This window comes from Diospyros lotus, chromosome 13 (assembly GCF_014633365.1).
Source record: "Diospyros lotus cultivar Yz01 chromosome 13, ASM1463336v1, whole genome shotgun sequence".
In the NCBI taxonomy this organism is placed as follows: Eukaryota; Viridiplantae; Streptophyta; class Magnoliopsida; order Ericales; family Ebenaceae; genus Diospyros; species Diospyros lotus.
Genome location: NC_068350.1, coordinates 40125813 through 40144956, shown reverse-complemented (window position 1 = coordinate 40144956; position 19144 = coordinate 40125813). Strand labels below are relative to the sequence as shown.

The 19144-nt window shown below is 37.5% G+C and overlaps 2 protein-coding genes across 3 annotated transcripts; one reads left to right on the top strand and one right to left on the bottom strand.

Annotated features, from left to right (window-relative positions):
* Positions 1–1222: 1222 nt before the first annotated feature.
* Positions 1223–12471, bottom strand: LOC127789255 (superoxide dismutase [Cu-Zn] 2). 2 transcript variants are annotated; one of them, XM_052318112.1, is made up of 7 exons: positions 12296–12469; positions 12058–12159; positions 11249–11344; positions 11114–11145; positions 10693–10768; positions 5987–6040; positions 1223–1543 (listed from the first exon to the last, which is right to left on the bottom strand). In XM_052318112.1, exons 1-7 carry the CDS (start codon positions 12384–12386, stop codon positions 1515–1517), a joined length of 480 nt encoding a protein of 159 aa, XP_052174072.1. In that variant the 5' UTR covers positions 12387–12469; the 3' UTR covers positions 1223–1514. The 2 variants fall into 2 exon arrangements, with proteins under 2 accessions (XP_052174072.1, XP_052174073.1); XM_052318113.1 differs by lacking the exon at positions 12058–12159 and having other exon boundaries at positions 12296–12471.
* A 2413-nt stretch (positions 12472–14884) lies between these two features.
* On the top strand, positions 14885–18969 carry LOC127788727 (tubulin alpha-5 chain-like). Its single transcript, XM_052317324.1, has 5 exons — positions 14885–15137; positions 16528–16742; positions 16836–17035; positions 17558–18066; positions 18461–18969. The coding sequence occupies exons 1-5, from the start codon at positions 15025–15027 to the stop codon at positions 18774–18776; spliced, it is 1353 nt and encodes a 450-aa protein (XP_052173284.1). The 5' UTR covers positions 14885–15024; the 3' UTR covers positions 18777–18969.
* Positions 18970–19144: the final 175 nt, after the last annotated feature.

The window sequence follows — 19144 nt, the reverse complement described above, 5'->3', positions numbered from 1 at the left end:
TATCAACAACTTTTAATATTCTAGCGATTGGATTCTCTGCTCAACAAATCTCTAGACAAAAACAATTAATTCTATTATGATAAAAAGGAGACACTAACAACATTAATAAAACAAAACAAAAACAAACAAAAAAAAAAAGAAAAGGAAGAAGAAGTCATTGATTGGTGATACCTTCCAACTAGTGACTTTTCTTCTTCTTTTGATTTTTCAATTTTTTTGATTTTATTTTTAATTAATTTTAATTTTATATGGTCTAATTAAATAACTTACCTATTAAGTAAGGACTAAAGTTAGCTTTTCTGAATCTACAATGTCGAGTGAAAGGATCGTCACTCAACAGATAAAAGTTACTCTAAAAATAATAAGCAAATCTTCCCCAAGAGCTCACATCAACGAGAAAATTTAGCACCTCGATGTCTGCTCTTCACCACCTAGGGTTGTAGTATATTTTAAGAGTTAAGTTGTTCACCCATTAAAATAGTACGTGAGTTAGGATCAAAATATCATGTGACAGTTCAATCCATATCTAGTGTAGAAGTTAGAATATTGAGAGGACATTTTTCTAATATGACATGATTGGGAAGAATGCACATCTAATGTATCAATTATTAAATATTAAAAATAAAACAATATTATTTTAAATCAAAATCAAAATTAACGATATTAGTTGTTAAAATTAATGAAAGGGTGTACATAAACAAAATTAAAACCACAATAATTTATAAAGCTAATTTTAAAACATAAGAGATGTTTTCATAAACATGTCTTTAGATCACCAAGTTTTGAAATGATGGATACCAATTGAATCCAAATTTAATTGAATTAGGTTTAATTGATTTTTTTTTTTTTTTTTTGTTGATGCACCATTACGAGCGGCCTCCACTGTTCGACCCTATAATATCAATAGAAGATGTAAATCAAATGACTCAACGACCAATTCGATCCCTAGTCCCTCCGCAAACGTGAGCACGACAAGTGATTTTCAACTTTTAGGATCGCTCTGACTATTAATTTTTTTTTCCTGACTAGAGCTCGAATACTGAATTTGAAGGTCCAGAAAACATCTCAAAATGTATTTCCTTTGCCAGCGAAGATATAAATTAGATGACTTAAACGGCCAGTTTGATTTGTTGTTTGGGTTGATCATGATTAATTGCAATTCAAGGTTATATAAAACTTAAACCAAGTTAACCCACAACAATAGTAGAGGAGGAAGGAGGCATTTGATTCTCAATATGATGACACTTCATTATGAGCTCACTTCCTAAGACAATTAATAGGAGGGCCATGTGATGCAAAACACGAAGGCCTTTTGCAGGTACAAGGAGGAGTTTACAATGCCACAGTTTCTAGAAAAGTTGCAACTGCAACTAAATACAACTTTCATTTCAGAAAAAGAATCCCTTTACCCATAAAGGAGAAAAACATTTATCACACATGTATTACTGGGAAGCAAAACAAAGTTTTGATGTCTTCGAGCTTGGACTGCATGAACTAGATGTAGCAATTGGTCTTTAGACTGATGACTGAAGCCCAATGATACCTGCCAAACATGCATCTAACAATTGTCAAGTCTTCAGCATACATTACAGGCAAAGCAGATTTTCAACAGACAATCAATAATCTTTTGTCTCAGCTGATGCTTCTCCTCTCCCTGTTTTATTCATTAACCCTGTTGCATATTTGTGCACAGCAACAGAATGAAGCGTGTCGGTGTCAACCATGCAGTCTTCAGTTTCAGTTCCTCAATTACAGTGGCAGGGGTTTATAGCTAATGCCACTTGGTTTTTTAGTGGAGCAGACATCAAACCATTGGTAGATGTAAATATGCCATTTTACAAAAAACAAGTGCATGGGTCTCCACACTCTGTGACGGTTGGAAGTGTCATTTTTGCAAAAATGCCATATAATTATGTATTAAAAGGAAAAAGAAGAAAGCTGTAAATAGGCATATATAGTTATGTGATAGAACCCTTACACTTCTGATTGAATTTAGTAATAGAACAATAGAAAATTCTTTGATTACAAGGTTTACATTAGTAGGTAAGAACGTATACAAGCAAAGGAAAAACAAAATCAGCCTATTCGAGAGGGCCTTATCTCTCCCACGACTTCTTCCAAAATCTTCCCCCATCCTTTCCCCTCCCCTTTTATATGTAATCCTCATTCCGTTGCAGCCACGTGAGTGGATATTCCTTCCTTAACTGAATTGGACTCTTTTGCCCTTGAGTCATTTTCCCTGGCTGTCCTTGTTGCCCCCCCTTTTTTACACCTCTGATAAGTATGACTAACCGGTGTCCTAACATTACTCCCACCCATGAGACTCACCTTGTTCTCAAGGTGAAACTCAGGGAGGGAATTGATGCAGTATCTGATGATATGGCTCCCAAGTTGCCTCCAAGGGTGGTAACTCCTTTCATTGGATAAGAACATCAAGGCTCCTCAAATTTTTTCCCATGCCCGGCCTTACCCTCAGTAGAAATTTCGACTCCACCTTTATCTCCAGCTTAGCAGTTAGCTGGTCATGGAATTTTGTCATCTCCTGCATTGCTCCTTCAACTTTGCAAAGCTGGGAGACATGAAATACTGAGTGAATAGCACAAGAAGATGGTAGAGACAACTTGTATGCCACCTTCCTAATCCTTTTCTCCACTGCAAAAGACCCATAGAACTTTGGTGATAATTTCTCATTCAACCTAGTAGCCAACATCTTCTGTCAGAAGGGGCAGATTTTCACATAAACCAATTCACCAACCTCGAATTGCATGTCATGCCACCTTTTATCTGCTATATCCTTCATTTAGCCTACACCCACAACAATTGGCCATGCAACTCCTCCAAAACCGAATCATGCCCCAGCAACTGTTGTTTTATTACCAAAACCGTAGTTGTTCCCTTCTCAAATGGCAGCAAGAAGGGAGGTTCACGCCCATAGACTATCAGAAATGGAGTTAACTTTGAGGAAACATGGTAAGAGGTATTATACCAAAATTCAGCTCAAGGAAGCCAATTGCACTACGCCTTTGGCTTGGAGGAAGAAAAACATTTGAGGTACATCTCCAAAGTGTGATTAAGGACCTCTGTTTGGCCATCAAAATGAGGATGGTAGGAGGTGCTTCTATTCAACTGAGTGCCTTGCAACCTGAATAGTTCCTCCTAAAAATGGCTGACAATTTTTTTATCTCTATTGGAAATGATAAGAGTTTGGAACACCATGTAACCAGACAATCTCCTTCACAAAAATCCCTGTTATGCTGGCTATTGTAAATGGGTGTTTTAAAGCAATAAAATGACCATACTTACTTAGTCGATCTACAACCACCAAGATAGAATCCATCCCCACTGATTTTGGCAACCCCTCAATGAAATCCATGGACACATTCTCCAAGATTTGACGAGGAATTGGAAGTTTATCGGGGATTATTACCTTGTTTAAAGTCCTGTAGTCCACACAAAATCTCCAGCCACCATCATTCTTCTTGACTAGCAACACAGGGCTGGAAAATGGGCTAATACTCGACCTAATAAGCCTTGCTACCAACATCTCTTGAACCAGCCTCTCAATCTCATTTTTTTGGAGGTGGGGGTAACAATAAGGTCGTACACTTATCGGAGGGACCCCCGATTGCAACGTGATAACGTGGTCCTGCCTCCGATATGGGGGACGCCCACATGGCTCCTCAAAAACTTCCCTGAAGTCAGCTAACAGCTCTTACAAATTATCAGGGACTGCCACATCCGCTTCTTTAACCTCAGCTGTCAAGCTCCCCAATTCCAGCAACACTCCTCCAATTTCTCGGAATGCCTTCATCATCGACTTCAAATTACCAATGTTTTGTTGAGGCTGGGGTCCCCATGCAGTGCTACGGTCATTCCCCCCACTCTAAATTTCATAACTAATGAGCCCCAGTCCACTTGTGTCTCCCCAAGAGTGGCTAACCATTTCATCTCGAGGATTACATCTAAGCTTCCTAGCTCTAATGGCAGGAAATCCTCAACTACCTCAACATTTTGCAACGATAAGGTCACCCTCTTACACACTCCAGCCCCTTGTATCGCCATGCCCGACCCCATAATCACTCCATAGCCTCCAGTTTGTGTTCGGGTCAGTCCCAATTTCTGCACCAGATCAGCAGCTATGAAGTTATGGGAAGCTCCACTATCAATTAAGACCACCACTTCCTGACCCTCTATTTCCCCATTTACCTTCATGGTTTGTGGAGGTGTTAACCCCACTACCAAATTCAAGGATAGCTCCACCATTTCCCCCACTTTGACTGTGTCTCCCAATTCCTCAGAATTCTCCCCTGTTTCAACTCCCTCTATACCTTCTTCTTCCTTTTCCCTTTCCTCTTCATAAATTACCATCACCTGCAACTCTCTGTTCTTGCATTTGTGCCCAACTGAATACTTCTCATTGCAACAAAAACACAAGCCCTTCGCTTGTTTGGCTTGCAACTCACTCTCACTGAGTCATTTGAAAAGGGGTTGCTCTACTTATCGGCGGCCAAAGACCGGTGTGAGCAGGTGGGGCTAGGCGTCATCGATTTTTGTGACGCCGGTGGAGGAGGCGGAATCACCACTTGCTGGTGATTTGGAGTTAGGGTTGAAGGGGCTTGTCCTCTATTTGGGCCGGGTTCAGAATTGCTTCCACGGATCACCTTATTCCTCTCCTCAATCTGTTGGGCCAGGTCCATCATCTACTCCAACCCAATTGGCCTTAGCACTCTCATCTCGGCCCAGATATCCGGCCTCAACCCATTGATAAAATGGCCCTCTAGCAAGGCCTCTAGCATGTCTTCGAGTGGTGAGGCTAGAGTCTCGAAGCAGAGGCGGTAGTCCTTGACGAACCCTCACTGTCGGAGCATGAGGAACCTCTCTTCCACCGTGCCTTCCTGGGTGGACCTGAATCTACTCCTCAGCATCGCCTTGAGCTCCTCCCAGCTCCTCACCCGTCGTTGCCTTTGCTCCCATTGGAACCAAAAGAGAGCAGCCCCTTCAAAACAAAGAGCTGCGGAGTCCAGCTTCTCCACATCCGTTGATTGATTCAAGGAGAAGTACCTTGCAGCCCTAAAGACCCATCCATCAAGATCGTCTCCCTCAAATACGGGCATCTCAAGGTGCTAACTTCTAACTTCTGACCTCTCGAAGCTCTTGAACCCACCACCTACTTCCCTACTCCTTTCCCCAAGTTCCGGCGTGTCCTCCACGGTGAGGGATGAGTCCACAAGTAGGTTCTCCCCACTTTGCTTTCCCTTTCTCCCCTTTTCCTACTCCCCCCAATTTCTTCATCGGTAAATTAAATTTGTCCAACATCATCGCCATGTTCTTCTCTATATTCTGCACCTTTGGAACTCATTTCTCATTGAATCCAATCCGACCTACAGACCCTCCATCCTCCCTTCAAACTGCTGTTGATAACTCTCCAATCTCCCCTCCAACTCGCCCACTCTCTCAGAGACGATCACCCCCATGGATCAATGCTATGATATCAAAATGATAGAACCCTTACACTTCTAATTGAATTCAGTAATAGAATAGTAGGAAATTCTTTGATTACAAGGTTTACATCAGTAGCTAAGAACGTATACAAGCAAAGCAAAAACAAAATTGGCCTATCCGAGAGGGCCTTATCTCTCCCACGACTTCTTCCAAAATTTTCCCCCATCCTTTCTCTCTCCTTTCCCCTCCCCTTTTATACGTAATCCTCATTTTGTTGCAACAAGTGAGTGGATATTCCCTCCCTAACTGAATTGGACTCTTTTGCCCTTAAGTCATTTTCCCTGGCTGCCTTTGTTGCCCCCCTCCTTTTACGCCTCTGATAAGTATGACTAACAGGGGTCCTAACACTATGTCATGCCATTCATTTCATTTGCATTTTGGGTTCTGACTTTTCTAGGTTCCTACTTTCACTCAATATGAAAACTAAACTGTACATGGAACCAAATGCTAGGAGGAAAAAGGGGTTAAAAAAGCTTAAATTTACCGCATCCAACTCTTCCACCAGCATTTCCTGTTGTCTTGCTAAGTTCATGTCCACCTGTGGCATCAATTGTTATAATCAGATAAAGCCCAATAGGGGTGCTGTAATAGAAATATCAAAATCAAAACCAAAGCATTTAGGACCACAGAGTATCAACATTCTGTTGGTTATTGTGCTGGGAAAAGAAAAGGCAAAACATAACAATTCTTTTTTCTTTAATTTTTTCCAGAATAAAACTCCACTGACAGAGCATGTGACGAGGAGTTAGACGTTATAAAATTTAATATTTGATATATGGATATTTAGCATTTAAATTTATCATCTTTTGTTAAGGTTTTAGATTCTTAAGACTTTATCTTTTAGTTAGTTTTATCTGATATTTATTTTGCTGGGATGATCATAGTTAGGTTAATTATGATTTAGTTAGGATCATATTTCAGTCTATAAATAGGTGTACGAAGTATTCAGAAATTTATGCGTTTGATATTGAATACAGAAATCTCTCTCTCTCACTCCAATTTTCTGCAAAATTTCTATAGTTCACATCAGTATGGCTACAATTTTCTAAGGACATTTTGAATGTTGTATTTTAGTGCCAAACAACGTGTGAACAAAGTGCTACTCTTTTCAATCCTAGAAACATGGAATCAGGTCAAATGGTACTCAAAACATTGGAGCAACAAAAGGACAACATGCCACAAATATGCCAGCTGATAGAATGGCCTAATAGGCTGTTCAGATGGTGTAACAACCCGTTCGTGGGTCCAGGAGATATATATATATATATATATTGGAATGAGATAATTACTTTCTAGAGTATTAATTTGGTGAATTATATGTGATCTTTCTAGGTGATGTACAATGGAAATGGGAAAAGGTCAAAGATTTGACTTAAAAGGAAGTGGGACCCATAATGGTTTAAGGTATGTGTGAAAATGTTGTATAGCGTTGATTTAATGTTTAAGCTAGTATTTGTACATATGGAATTCTCATTTTAGTGTTTTGGGCACCAAGGGCATTTAGGTAATTGTGTGAGGAAGGGTGTATATATATATGAGAGAAAAGGCTCATTTTTGCATGTAAAGGAAAGAAGAGAAGTGAACCGATCGGGAGGGGAAGAAAGAAGGAAGGTAAGGGTTTTCTTCTTTCTCCTTCTCCTTTGATTGATGATGTGCAAAAGGGGTTGGGAGGCTAAGGGTTTCTTCTTTTCCTTTTCTCCCTTCTTGCTAGTTTTGTTGTAGGGAGTGTGAAGTAAAAGGGTTTTGGAAGTCTGTTGGCTCAAGAAGGATCATCAAGAAGGGCTCTTCAAGGCAAGTTCTAGTCCCTCTTATCTCTCTTAAGCTTCTAGCTAGGATGTTTGGGGATTTTGACATGAAAATCCTAGGCTTTCTCAAAAGAAGCTTGTGTGGGAGGGGTATGTAGAAACCATTGTAAATCTCTCATGCTCCTTGTTTTACTTTGTTGGTCTTTCTTGGGTTTCAAAGTAGGGCTAGTGTCACCCTATAAATCCACAAGGAATGATGCCTTTGGGCTAGAGGATGACTTGTGTGTGCTTTTCCCCCATTTGTGTTGCATTGGATGTGTCTCGGGAGGGTTTTTAGCTATTGTCAGTCGACAGTTTGGGAGGAAACAATCGACCGTTTGCAACATCTGTCGACCGTTTTTGTCGAGCAGTTGACTATTTCTGCCCTGTGGCAACCTGCGCATGTTTCACTATTTTGGACATAACTTTTAGTAGAAAACTCTGATTCGAGAATCGTTTATTGCGTTGTAAACTAGACTCGATAGGCTTCGATTTGGCATAGAATTCAAGTAATTTGGATTATTTTTGAGTATTTTCCTCTTGGTTCCAAAACAACTCTAGATGTTCCTGAGGGTGGTTATGCATTCATTGGCATGGCATTGAACCCATTTGTGGGCATGACTTACTTATACATATATGGTCTTGTGCATGTGGTGCTGGCAGACCTAGTCATTGGGTGGGAGCGGATTGTCTTTAAGGGTGTATGTACTCATGAGCATCACCCTAGGAGTGAGCTTTCTGGCCCCAGTGACCATGTGGCTAGTGTGTGATTGTGACCTTGGGTGGGAGCTGAATGTTCTCAAGGGTTGTGGGGCGAGAGGCCCAGCCCTACTAGTGAGCTTTCTGTCCCCAAGTGTCAATGGTGGTTGTGGGTGTTAGACGAGATGCCACGGTACTACTTATGTTACTTACGCACTCAGGGTTATTTGGTATGCATGGCATTGGCTTGATTCCTTAGCTTACATTCTTGTTTTATTGAGTTGCTAGTGATGGGTTGTTGATATTTCTTTATTCTTGGATCATGCCTTCTTTACTCGTTGTTATACTTGTTGAGCCTTGTGGCTCATTCTTTTCCTTTGCATCATTCCAGGTAAGGGCAAAGACAGGGCAGAGGGCGAGTCTAGCAGGGGCTGATTTTGTGTCTGTAGATGTGTACAGAGCTCACCAGAAGGGAGGTCCTGGGATGTTTTATGGTGTACTACTAGAGTTAGCTAGATTCTCGAGCCTGGGGGTGTATATATGTTTTTGGTGGTTATGACTTGATGTATTGTATGTAAAAGATGTATCTTTGGTTCCGGTTGTATGTGTATGTTTAGCGGTTCCGATATGATATTTCATCTATTTTTCTGTGGCATGTGATAGTGGTGTTTATTAAGTTGCTTTTATATCATTCTACTAATGACCCTCTCACGGATCCTCTATGCTAGTGGGGGCTTCGGGAGGCGGGCCGTTACAGATGGACCCGTAAAAATTCAAATGGATTGGTGAAGAAGGAGAAGAGCCAGGTTCAAAGTTAGCCTGAAATGCATTTGGATGTGGGAATTCATAGAGTTTCATCAAAAAAATGTGCCAATGATGTCCCAAGTTCATTGTCCCTACTGCAGTGATTCTTGGGATATGAGCTTAAAGTTGGTGATAAAATCCTAAAAGATCTTGGTCTATGACTCCATGTGCAAGGATGATATTCAAGGGTATGGCAACCACCGACAGATCATTAAGAAAGCTCTAAAGATTAATGATATGTCTATATTAGAAGTATCTATCAAGTTGGAAAACATCAAATCTTGTAACTATCGTCATTGTAGTTTTTTTATTTTAGATGATGTTATCAGATTATTCATGGATTTTCTCCTGATACTTCAAATTTTATGTAAAGCATGAGCATATTGGTTTATTGCTTATTTATTGTTTCCTTGCGATATAACTTTAGTTTTTGCAATTATTCATGCTTAATAATTTGGCAGACAGATTGTAAGATCTATCTATAAACAGAGGTTAAAGTTAAGGAGATGTCTATTGATCTACAACTTTTAATTTGAGACCGGCCATGGTTAGGAGACATTAATGGCAATGCTGAAGAACCAGTAATTACTATCCACATTCAATGCAAGTCAGAATTTAGAGATAGTGCCAATTCATTATTGAATTCAAGATCCTGACATGTAAACCTCTTTTTCATTTCTAGAGAATACCAGTTCGCTCCTCTGTAAATAACTTATTTTCTTCTATCATTCCTTTATATAATTTTTGAAGTATTAACCAGCAATAACGATTAACAGGATAACATGATCAAATTAATAGTCTTTTAAGATTAATAGATAGAGCTTTCTGTTATGCTCAATCCAAACAATGTTTTCACTGTGCGAATTTAAAAAATTTGAGTAGTATAATGTTAAAATTCCGTACTAGAACCACGAAACTGCCTGGTGTACCATGTCCTCAAAATACATATATGAAAAGTACACATTCCAGTTTATGGCAGATGAGGATGTCGCAATTCTATAAAGTATCATAAGACCTTCTTTTTCATAAATCTTAAGGTTTTGGATTTCAAAGAGTATTCACTAATGCTGATTGGTCAAAATGAGCTAAAAATCTGTAAAAGAGATGTACAATCTCCAGCACATTACCCATCATTTACAACTATTTTGAGGGTGTATTTAAAAACTACAGTCACCGCAGAAAAACAGTTAAAGCAAGGTACAGAAAGGTTTAACAAACTGTGAACAAGCTATTTCCCAAAAAGTGCCTCCTAGTAAACTCACATTCATTTCTGTTGTGTGATGTAAAATTTCCTAAGTGCCATCATAGGTGGAGTAATTTGAAACTGCCATTCAAATCTCGTTCTTTTACAATGCCAAGACAGCTTAAATACGCTCCACGGTCATAACTTTTGCTTGGATCACACTTTAGCCTCTAATTTTGTTAAACTCACAGTGAACTTTCGATGGTTTTACTCACACACCATAACGGCCCAAATATGAAACTCTGTTTGAATTTCTAACAGAAAAATGTTACACATAGCTCACAAAATGTAATTGTGACTAAATTATGAGGGAAAAGTACAATTTGAGTAGAAGTATAATGGTGCAAAGAATGCCTAATCCCAGAAAAAATTATGCCTTCTGCCACCATGTGACCTGTATGCAATATTCTTTTGTTACGGTTTCAAATGGAAATGACCTAATATAGCGCAAGACTGTAACTGCAGGAGTTTGTCCATAAGTTTAAATAAGTTAGGGGCAAAGTGGGATTTGGTAAAAGCAAAGCAGTACAAATGGATTTAGTCCATAAAAAGATTTTTCTCCAATTAGATTTTTACCCAAGACCAAAACATGCTCAACTTTACATCTCTCAACACAGTTTGAAGATGGAAATGATTAATAATCAGTTTCAAGAACCAAACCTCTTCCAAGATCATCAGGATCTGCATGGACAACAACTGCCCTCCCCAGTATGGAATGCTGTCCACTCAGTGGAATCTGAAAAGTTTAGAAACAGGTAGCGATGATTGTAAATCTTATGATGCAATTCCATCCAACTGAAAATTATTCATGGAATTAAAAAATATAAATTAATTTCTGCAAATGATATTTGAAACAGCATCAGTTTGCTAGAGATTAAATTGTTATATAATTGAAACTACACCATTTTTGTGTCCCAAAGCATTTGAAACTATGCCATTTCTTTTTATAATTGAAGCAGATAAAAACTCAATGAAAGTATGTCGTTTTTCTTTTGTTAATCATCCCCAAAAGGATGGTTTTGTTTAAGGCCACACAAATTGCAAATAGGGGAACCTTATTAAGTTGATGCGCCTAACATACCTGCACGTCAATGATTGAAACCTCAGCAACACCTGAAACATTGAAACCAAAGCCAAAGATCAACAAACTAGTCCACTTAAAGGCCTTATCAGTAAGAACTGAAACAGGAACAAGCAGCAGAAATTGAAGACATACCATCTGGACCAGCAACAATATTACCCAAATCTCCTGCGTGGCGCTCCATATCAGAAGGAGCTCCATGGTCTTTCTTCAATGGATTAAAATGAGGTCCTGTTTCCAAGTTATGTCCCATCCCCAACCAACAAGCATATAACCCAACCCATCAATGAAAACATGTTCTTGTATATGTAATTGGAACTTCAATACAACAAAACACTTGCATAGACAAAGGTGTGCCTATCATATGTAGGGATGCAAATGAGTTGAGCCAAGCCGAGCCAATGAAGACTCAGGCTCGTTTATTAAAAATTCACTTGGGCTCGAGCTTGAGTTAAGCTCAAATTTGAGACATGGGGTCATACTCATTTATGTTAAACAAACTTTAAATGAGCTTCAAATAAGCCTTTTAAAGTTATTCATGATATAAACCTACATTCTAAATAAGCCCATATTTAACTTTTGAATTTTGAATAATATAAATAATATGACAAAAAATCCTCAATTATAAAAAAACACGCATTTTTTTTAAACGAGCCTATAATCAAGCATTCAAACAAACTCATTCATGATCTCGAACAAGCCAAGCACCCACAAGCATAAGCTCAACTCATTTACTAACTGAGCTTAAAAATCAAGCTCTGACCGGCTTATTTAGCCAAGTAAACGAGCTTGAACAAAACCAAATCGAGTCGAGTTCCAGGCTCTCCGCAAGTGCCTCTATTAATTTGCAACCGTAATCATACGTAGATTTGAATATGGGCGTGTGAATGTTGTGTCTACATTACAAGGTGTCAATGAATGAATTGAAAGAGAAATAATCGGACCAGTGGAATTGCAGCCGTTGGTGGTGTCGCCGAGGGAGTGAATATGGAAGCCGTGAGGGCCTGGACGGAGCCCGCTTATCCTCCCTTTGACATGGGTAGCTCCTTTACGCAATCACGACAATTACAATTACAATTACAGTTACACAACAAATACAATCTATATCCATAGCATGTGCATGAATATATAGAAGAATCAGCACATGAAGAAAGCGGGAAGGAAGGAGACAGATACTGACACCTCTACTAGGGTCCTGAACAAACTGAAGAGTGCCCCTTATATTGGGGTCGGCCCCTGAGATGACAGCCACCGCTTTCACAGTGCCACCCATTTCCTCTTCCTCCTCCTATTATCCTCTTTTCTCTCCTCCCTCCCTTTCGTTCCTCTCCTTGTGCTTGTAGCTGCTCCAATTTCTACTTCCTTTATCAGTTACATATTACTACAGGTTTGTGATAAACATTAATTTGTAAATATATTTAAGAATTTTATATATTTTTATTGTCATTCAAAATACGTAATAATATATAATTAATTTAGAGCATTAATATGATGTTTTACAAAAATCAATCAAACATCTCATTAAAAATCATTTCATAGTCAATCAAGAATCACTCTAAATTTGCTTAATAATTATTTTAATCTTTGTTATTTTTAAATTTATTCACACTCAAGCCTGAAATCTTTTTTATTGGAATAGCTTAAAGTAGTCTCTAAAACACAAGAGACAAAATAACAAATAATAAAGCGGTATTTAAAGTTAGTTTGTTGCTTTTCTTTTGTTTTAGAAGAATGTAAAGTAAAAATGTGCAATATATCTTATTTTGTTACTTTTTTTAATTATTTTACAGATTCATTATTGATGCAGTACTTTATTTTTATTTTTGGGCTAATGGTGAAATAATATAATTTTTTTGATAAATTTGTAATTTTATTAAATTTTTAAAATTTTGTCAATTAATTTCAAAATACTCAATTTTATATAATTTTATTCAATATAAAAATCGAGTGTGTTCATTTTAATTTGACATGTCATGTAATAATAATATATGTGAGGCTCACATATACACGTAAATAAAATAAAAATAATAATAAACAAATTATGTACAACAAATTATATATATTTTTTACTTTTGTGTACATGCATATTCTACAAATAGTATTATTATATAACACTTGATATGTCAAATTAACATAAACACACTTGATTTTACATGTTAAATAAAATTGCAATCAATCAAGCCAACCTAATTATCAAAATTAAAAAGATTAGATAAAATTATAAATTTACAAAAAAAATTAATTATTTTCATGATTACCCCCCCCCCCCCCCCCCCCCCCTCCCCTCCATTTTTTTTTAAAGGTGGATGAATTAACAAGTAATGAAACTACAAGTAAAGTTTGTATTATAACCCTCTTTCTTGTTTTATACTTAGAAGTAAAATATATCTTCATTTTGTTTGGATATAGAACCGAAAATAATGAATGGGTGATGGAACAAAAAGAAAGAAAGAATTATACCCTTCAATTTGTTCTATTAATGTCGGGTTTTTATAAAAATAATACGAGTAAAAGTTATTATCATTATTTAAATTATTTTTATAAAAATCTATATTTGAAATGAGAAACAATCATGCAATTTGATTTGTGCTAATTCTTATAGTAACTTTTGTGAATCAAAGGCTAATTATGTTGCATACAAACAATTACACATAATGATAGCAAACATTATTAGTGTTTTTATAATCATGGTTTGTCAACAACAAATCATCTTCTTAAAATGGCTTTTAAGGGAAGCAACAAATTTATCATTCTATTTTTCTTTTACGTAATAAGGTCAAAGTCATAAGTCTCAAAAATAAAATATTTAATTTGATGACATATGTGAGAGGAAGAGAGAAAGAGTAGACAAAAAATTATTAGATATGATATAAAATGTAATCACGAATAAAGATGTTTGGAAGTTTAATATACATATAGCCGAATCCATCTAATACGATTAAAACTTACAAATATTATTATTGTATGTTTTTCATTTTTTTTAATAAATTATACCAATCACCCCTTAAGGTCAAGTTTAGTTCAAATGGCCACCTTTTAATTTTTAAAAACTATACTTAATGCCCTTAAGATGTAAAAAGTTATAATCCCCTTGTCAAATTTGAAAAAAATACTTAAAAAAATGTCCTCTCGCTTGTTGTCTCTCTAATTCATTTTCTCCACCAACAACCTTATTTTTCTTTATATTTCTCTTTTTACTCTTATTTCTTTCTTGTTTTTACTCTATCTCACACTAGCACCTAATAACGAATGGATTCGATAATTAAGTTGAACTTATCTATTATTAGGTTATTACAACCATCTATTTATCTCTTAATGTATATTTTTAATCTATTTGTTATTTTTTTTTTCTCTTTTACCCTTATTACAATTTAATCAAATTTATAATACCCCAGAATCATTGTTATTCAACTAGTAATAGTATCGTTAATATATTTTTATTTATTTTTTAAATCATAGAAAGAAAAGAGAAAAATGAGAAAGAAAGAAAAAAAAACACAGATATAATAATTATTTTAATGAGATAAAATTTAAAAAATTGCTATAATTTTCCAAAATGCATTTATTTTTCATTTTATCCAATAAAAAAGAATTAAGGTTTTTTAGTTTAGAAAAAGGTAATGGCGGTGGGGTGAGATGCATGCACGTGACTGTGTGTGTGTATGAATGTATTATTATATGAGTTGGCGGCAAATGGTAGGTCCAGCGGGCACCGTGTTATCTCAGGCAGGCCGATCGCAATTATTGAGAGTGGAATGTGACGATCCTCTTAATATATCTATCCCCCAACCTCTCCATCCTCATGATCTTTCTCCACCGAGTCCACCCCATAAAAGATCTTCTCCATCTCCTCCCCATCCCCCTCTCCACAATCAATCCATCCCCTAATTCTCACAGGGGCAGAGAAAGAGATGAGGGAGGTGATAAGCATTCACATAGGACAGGCTGGGATTCAGGTGGGGAATGCTTGCTGGGAACTCTACTGCCTTGAGCATGGCATTCAACCAGATGGCATCATGCCCAGGTAATTTATTAAGTAAATCTCTGCCTTTCCATATTGCATATGGAGATTTATGTATCCATTGGGGTCTCACTGCAGATGCACACTCCTGCTTCTCCATCATTTTTCTGCTAAATGGGTATTGTAGTTTTTCTTCGTCTGGTCTGAAAACTGTGTCTGTCATGTTCTGTCTTCTTCTTCTTCTTCTTGTTGCCGTGGTTTCTTTGTTGCTCTGCCCTTGCCCTTCAAATTGGGTTGCTTTTCTTTTGTCTGTGCTAAACTCTCAGACTTGAAGTTTGCTGCTTCCCCTTCCCCCTTTCTATTTGGTCTGTAGAAGTTACGCTAAAATATTTTGGCTGTAGTAATTACATCCGATTGATCCATTCTGGAAATTGAGCCTGGATATAGAGACTATTCTTCATGCTTTTAGAACTCTAGTTCTTTATAAGATTGACTTCTTGTTTGTATGGTTATTTTTGGGCGCTGGAAACTTTAAGGGTTGAGCATTATCAGAATCATGTGCTACGCTTGAAAAGTGAGGGATGCCTTTGCTCTTCTGTTGTTTTAACATTCATATTCTCTTTTGTTTGGCCTTCATATATCAATTTTTATTTATCAATCGTTTATTCATACTTGTTTTCATTGTTAATCTATCCCACAAAGAGGACTTTAATGAAATTCACGGGCTCAGTTTCTTTATCCAACTCTTCCTCACAATGTGACCCTGTTTAATATTTTTGTGTTGCTCACTCCGTGTTAACCTCCTCTCTCTCTCTCTCTCTTTTGGCAAGAAGTTTAAAGGCAACTTTTCACAGATCATGTTGACTCTGTCATCGGATGCTCTGAAAATTGAGTAAAAAGGGTGCTTGGTCGGACCAATCAGTGAATATGGTCCAAACGATCTAATTGAGCTGATTTATATATGCTAGAAAACTAGGATCTGACATTGTATTGTATTGCATTTTATCCTTTTTGCAATGGGGTATTGGATGTCTTAACTTTTTAGCCAAAATCTCTTTGCTGACTTATGGTGATATACATCACTTCTTGCAATGAGTGGTATGATAATGACATAATACATTACCATTGTCATCGTGACCGTTATTTTTGACAGAACTGGACTGTCATTTTTTGTAGTTCATAGTGAGTCTAACTTGTTTGTTCTTACTGAAGCAAAAAACACATGTTTTATTGTTGTCATGTAGAAATGTTAACAGGCCGGAATTGGTAAATTTGAATTATTTTGCTACGTTTGAATCAAGTTAAAAACGTTTTTTTAAGCAAAACAAGTAGATGTTACTTTTGCGTTTTCAAATTATTGATGCTATTCAAGCGGATGTTATTCTCTTGTCTTATTTAAGCAATTGTTACAATTGCCTCATGGTCCTAAGAGGTTTATCTTATATGCTTGCAGTGACACCTCGGTAGGTGTTTCCAAAGATGCCTTCAACACCTTCTTCAGTGAAACCAGTGCTGGAAAGCATGTGCCGAGGGCAATTTATGTTGATCTGGAACCAACTGTGGTTGATGAAGTTAGGACTGGGGCTTATAGGCAACTTTTTCATCCCGAGCAACTTATTTCTGGCAAAGAGGATGCAGCGAATAACTTTGCTAGAGGACATTATACTGGTAATTTTTAATGGCCAATGCAATCCCAGCAATTATAGTTGTTAAACAGTCCACAGCTGGCTGAAACTTAGTTATTCACCTTGTGTGCTGCAGTTGGGAAGGATATCATTGATATATGCCTTGATCGAGTGAGAAAATTATCTGACAATTGCACTGGTTTGCAAGGATTTTTGGTATTTAATGCTGTTGGTGGTGGAACTGGTTCTGGGCTGGGGTCCTTGCTTTTGGAGCGCTTGTCTGTAGATTATGGAAAGAAGTCAAAACTTGGCTTCACCATCTATCCTTCTCCTCAGGTATTTGCTAAAGGTTAAATCAAATAAAATTTGCAGGATGTCAGGATATGTTTTTTGGTTTGAAAAAGGAAATTTGGAGAGTCAAATTGTTCTCCCTAAACTTTCATGCGGCAGGTGTGTGTGTGCACATTTGTGTCTTGGGATCCACACAACAAAGAGGTTTCAACAATACAACTTAGATAAACACTATATATACATAGGGCCCCCATGCCCGTTTATTTATTTATTTATGGAAACACTGTAATCTATATTCATGCCTGGTTATCAAAGATTGAGTTTGACAGTGTTTAGTGAATGCTTTATTAGAAGCGGTTTCTGTGTTCTCCTTACAGAAAAGGCTGCTTTAATTATCCTAAAAATATGTTAGATTTTCACTCTTTAGAATTTCTGTCTATAAATTTTCTGTACATCTGCTTCAGCTGCTAAGTGTAAAAATTTGTACTTTTCTGAGAAAGGCATAAGAAAAAGAGGAAAGAGTATATATGAAAATCCTTGTGTGACAGCTCTATCCTAAATGTCCAGGTCTCAACTGCAGTTGTGGAGCCTTACAACAGTGTCTTGTCCACTCATTCTCTACTTGAGCACACAGATGTTGCTGTGCTCTTGGACAATGAAGCTATTTATGATATATGCAGGAGAGCCTTGGACATCGAGAGGCCGACTTATACCAACTTAAATCGCTTGATCTCTCAAATCATCTCTTCACTTACCACCTCCCTGAGGTTTGATGGTGCCATTAACGTGGACGTTACTGAATTCCAAACTAATCTGGTGCCATATCCTCGTATTCATTTCATGCTGTCATCTTATGCCCCGGTGATCTCAGCTGCAAAAGCTTACCATGAACAACTATCTATTCCCGAGATCACAAATGCTGTGTTTGAGCCCTCAAGTATGATGGCCAAGTGTGACCCAAGGCATGGAAAGTACATGGCATGCTGTTTGATGTATCGCGGAGATGTAGTGCCAAAGGATGTTAATGCTGCTGTAGGCACCATTAAGACGAAAAGAACTGTTCAGTTTGTTGACTGGTGAGTTCTCACATATGACTTGTTTTATACTTATGGACATAGAAATACTTGCACCACAATGATTGTGATGCACATTCATCGTTGCTTTTATTGTTGCATATCAATGGGTTGGGGGTGCTAATTAGTCTATCCATTGTTTCCTATTGGAAACAGTATCGGGTTGATCAGACCTTCATAACATGTTATGCTGATCTAACAAGATACTGTTCTTTTGGGTTTTCACATCTATGGATATGTGAATCTTTTTGATGTTTCACCTTGAAAAAGAAAGAAAGAAATGGAAGGTTATATCAACTGCTAAAATAGCTAGATTGAGCAATGTTGAACAAGCTGGAAAGTAATTATTGTTCCCGGTTCTTCTGATCTCAAAAGTTTTGGTATGCCCATCTGTCAGGTGCCCAACTGGTTTCAAGTGTGGCATCAATTACCAGGCACCTTCAGTGGTACCAGGGGGAGACCTTGCAAAGGTGCAGCGCGCGGTTTGCATGATAAGCAACAACACTGCAGTGGCTGAGGTTTTCTCCCGAATTGACTACAAATTTGATCTCATGTATTCTAAGCGAGCATTTGTCCACTGGTACGTTGGTGAAGGCATGGAAGAAGGTGAATTCTCAGAAGCCCGTGAAGATCTCGCTGCTCTTGAGAAAGACTATGAGGAAGTTGCAGCAGAAGGTGGTGACGATGACGAAGATGAACCAGAAGAGTACTAGATTTACCTTGTTCCACAGTTCTCTATGCCTGTCTCTTCTCATGCCTTGCTCTGTCTTTTGTTGTAATACGTTCTAAAACTATTCCTATAAATGACATTTATGTTGTTCCTTCCTGGTGTTGTTACGGTGGATTTAATCCATCCTCTGCAACAATGTGTTGGTGTATCACAATGAAAATTGAATTATTTTCTCACCCTAAAAGTGTCATTGTATATATTGTAATTTGGTCACTATCTGTTACAAACTTCATTCCACCATTGTTGATTTGATTGAGCTTCAAAAAGTAGAGAGAAGTGGAGTTGTGTGTTACCGGGAATAAGTTTTTAACGATATGCTCTCTCAAGTTGTTGGACGAACAAAACACAAAC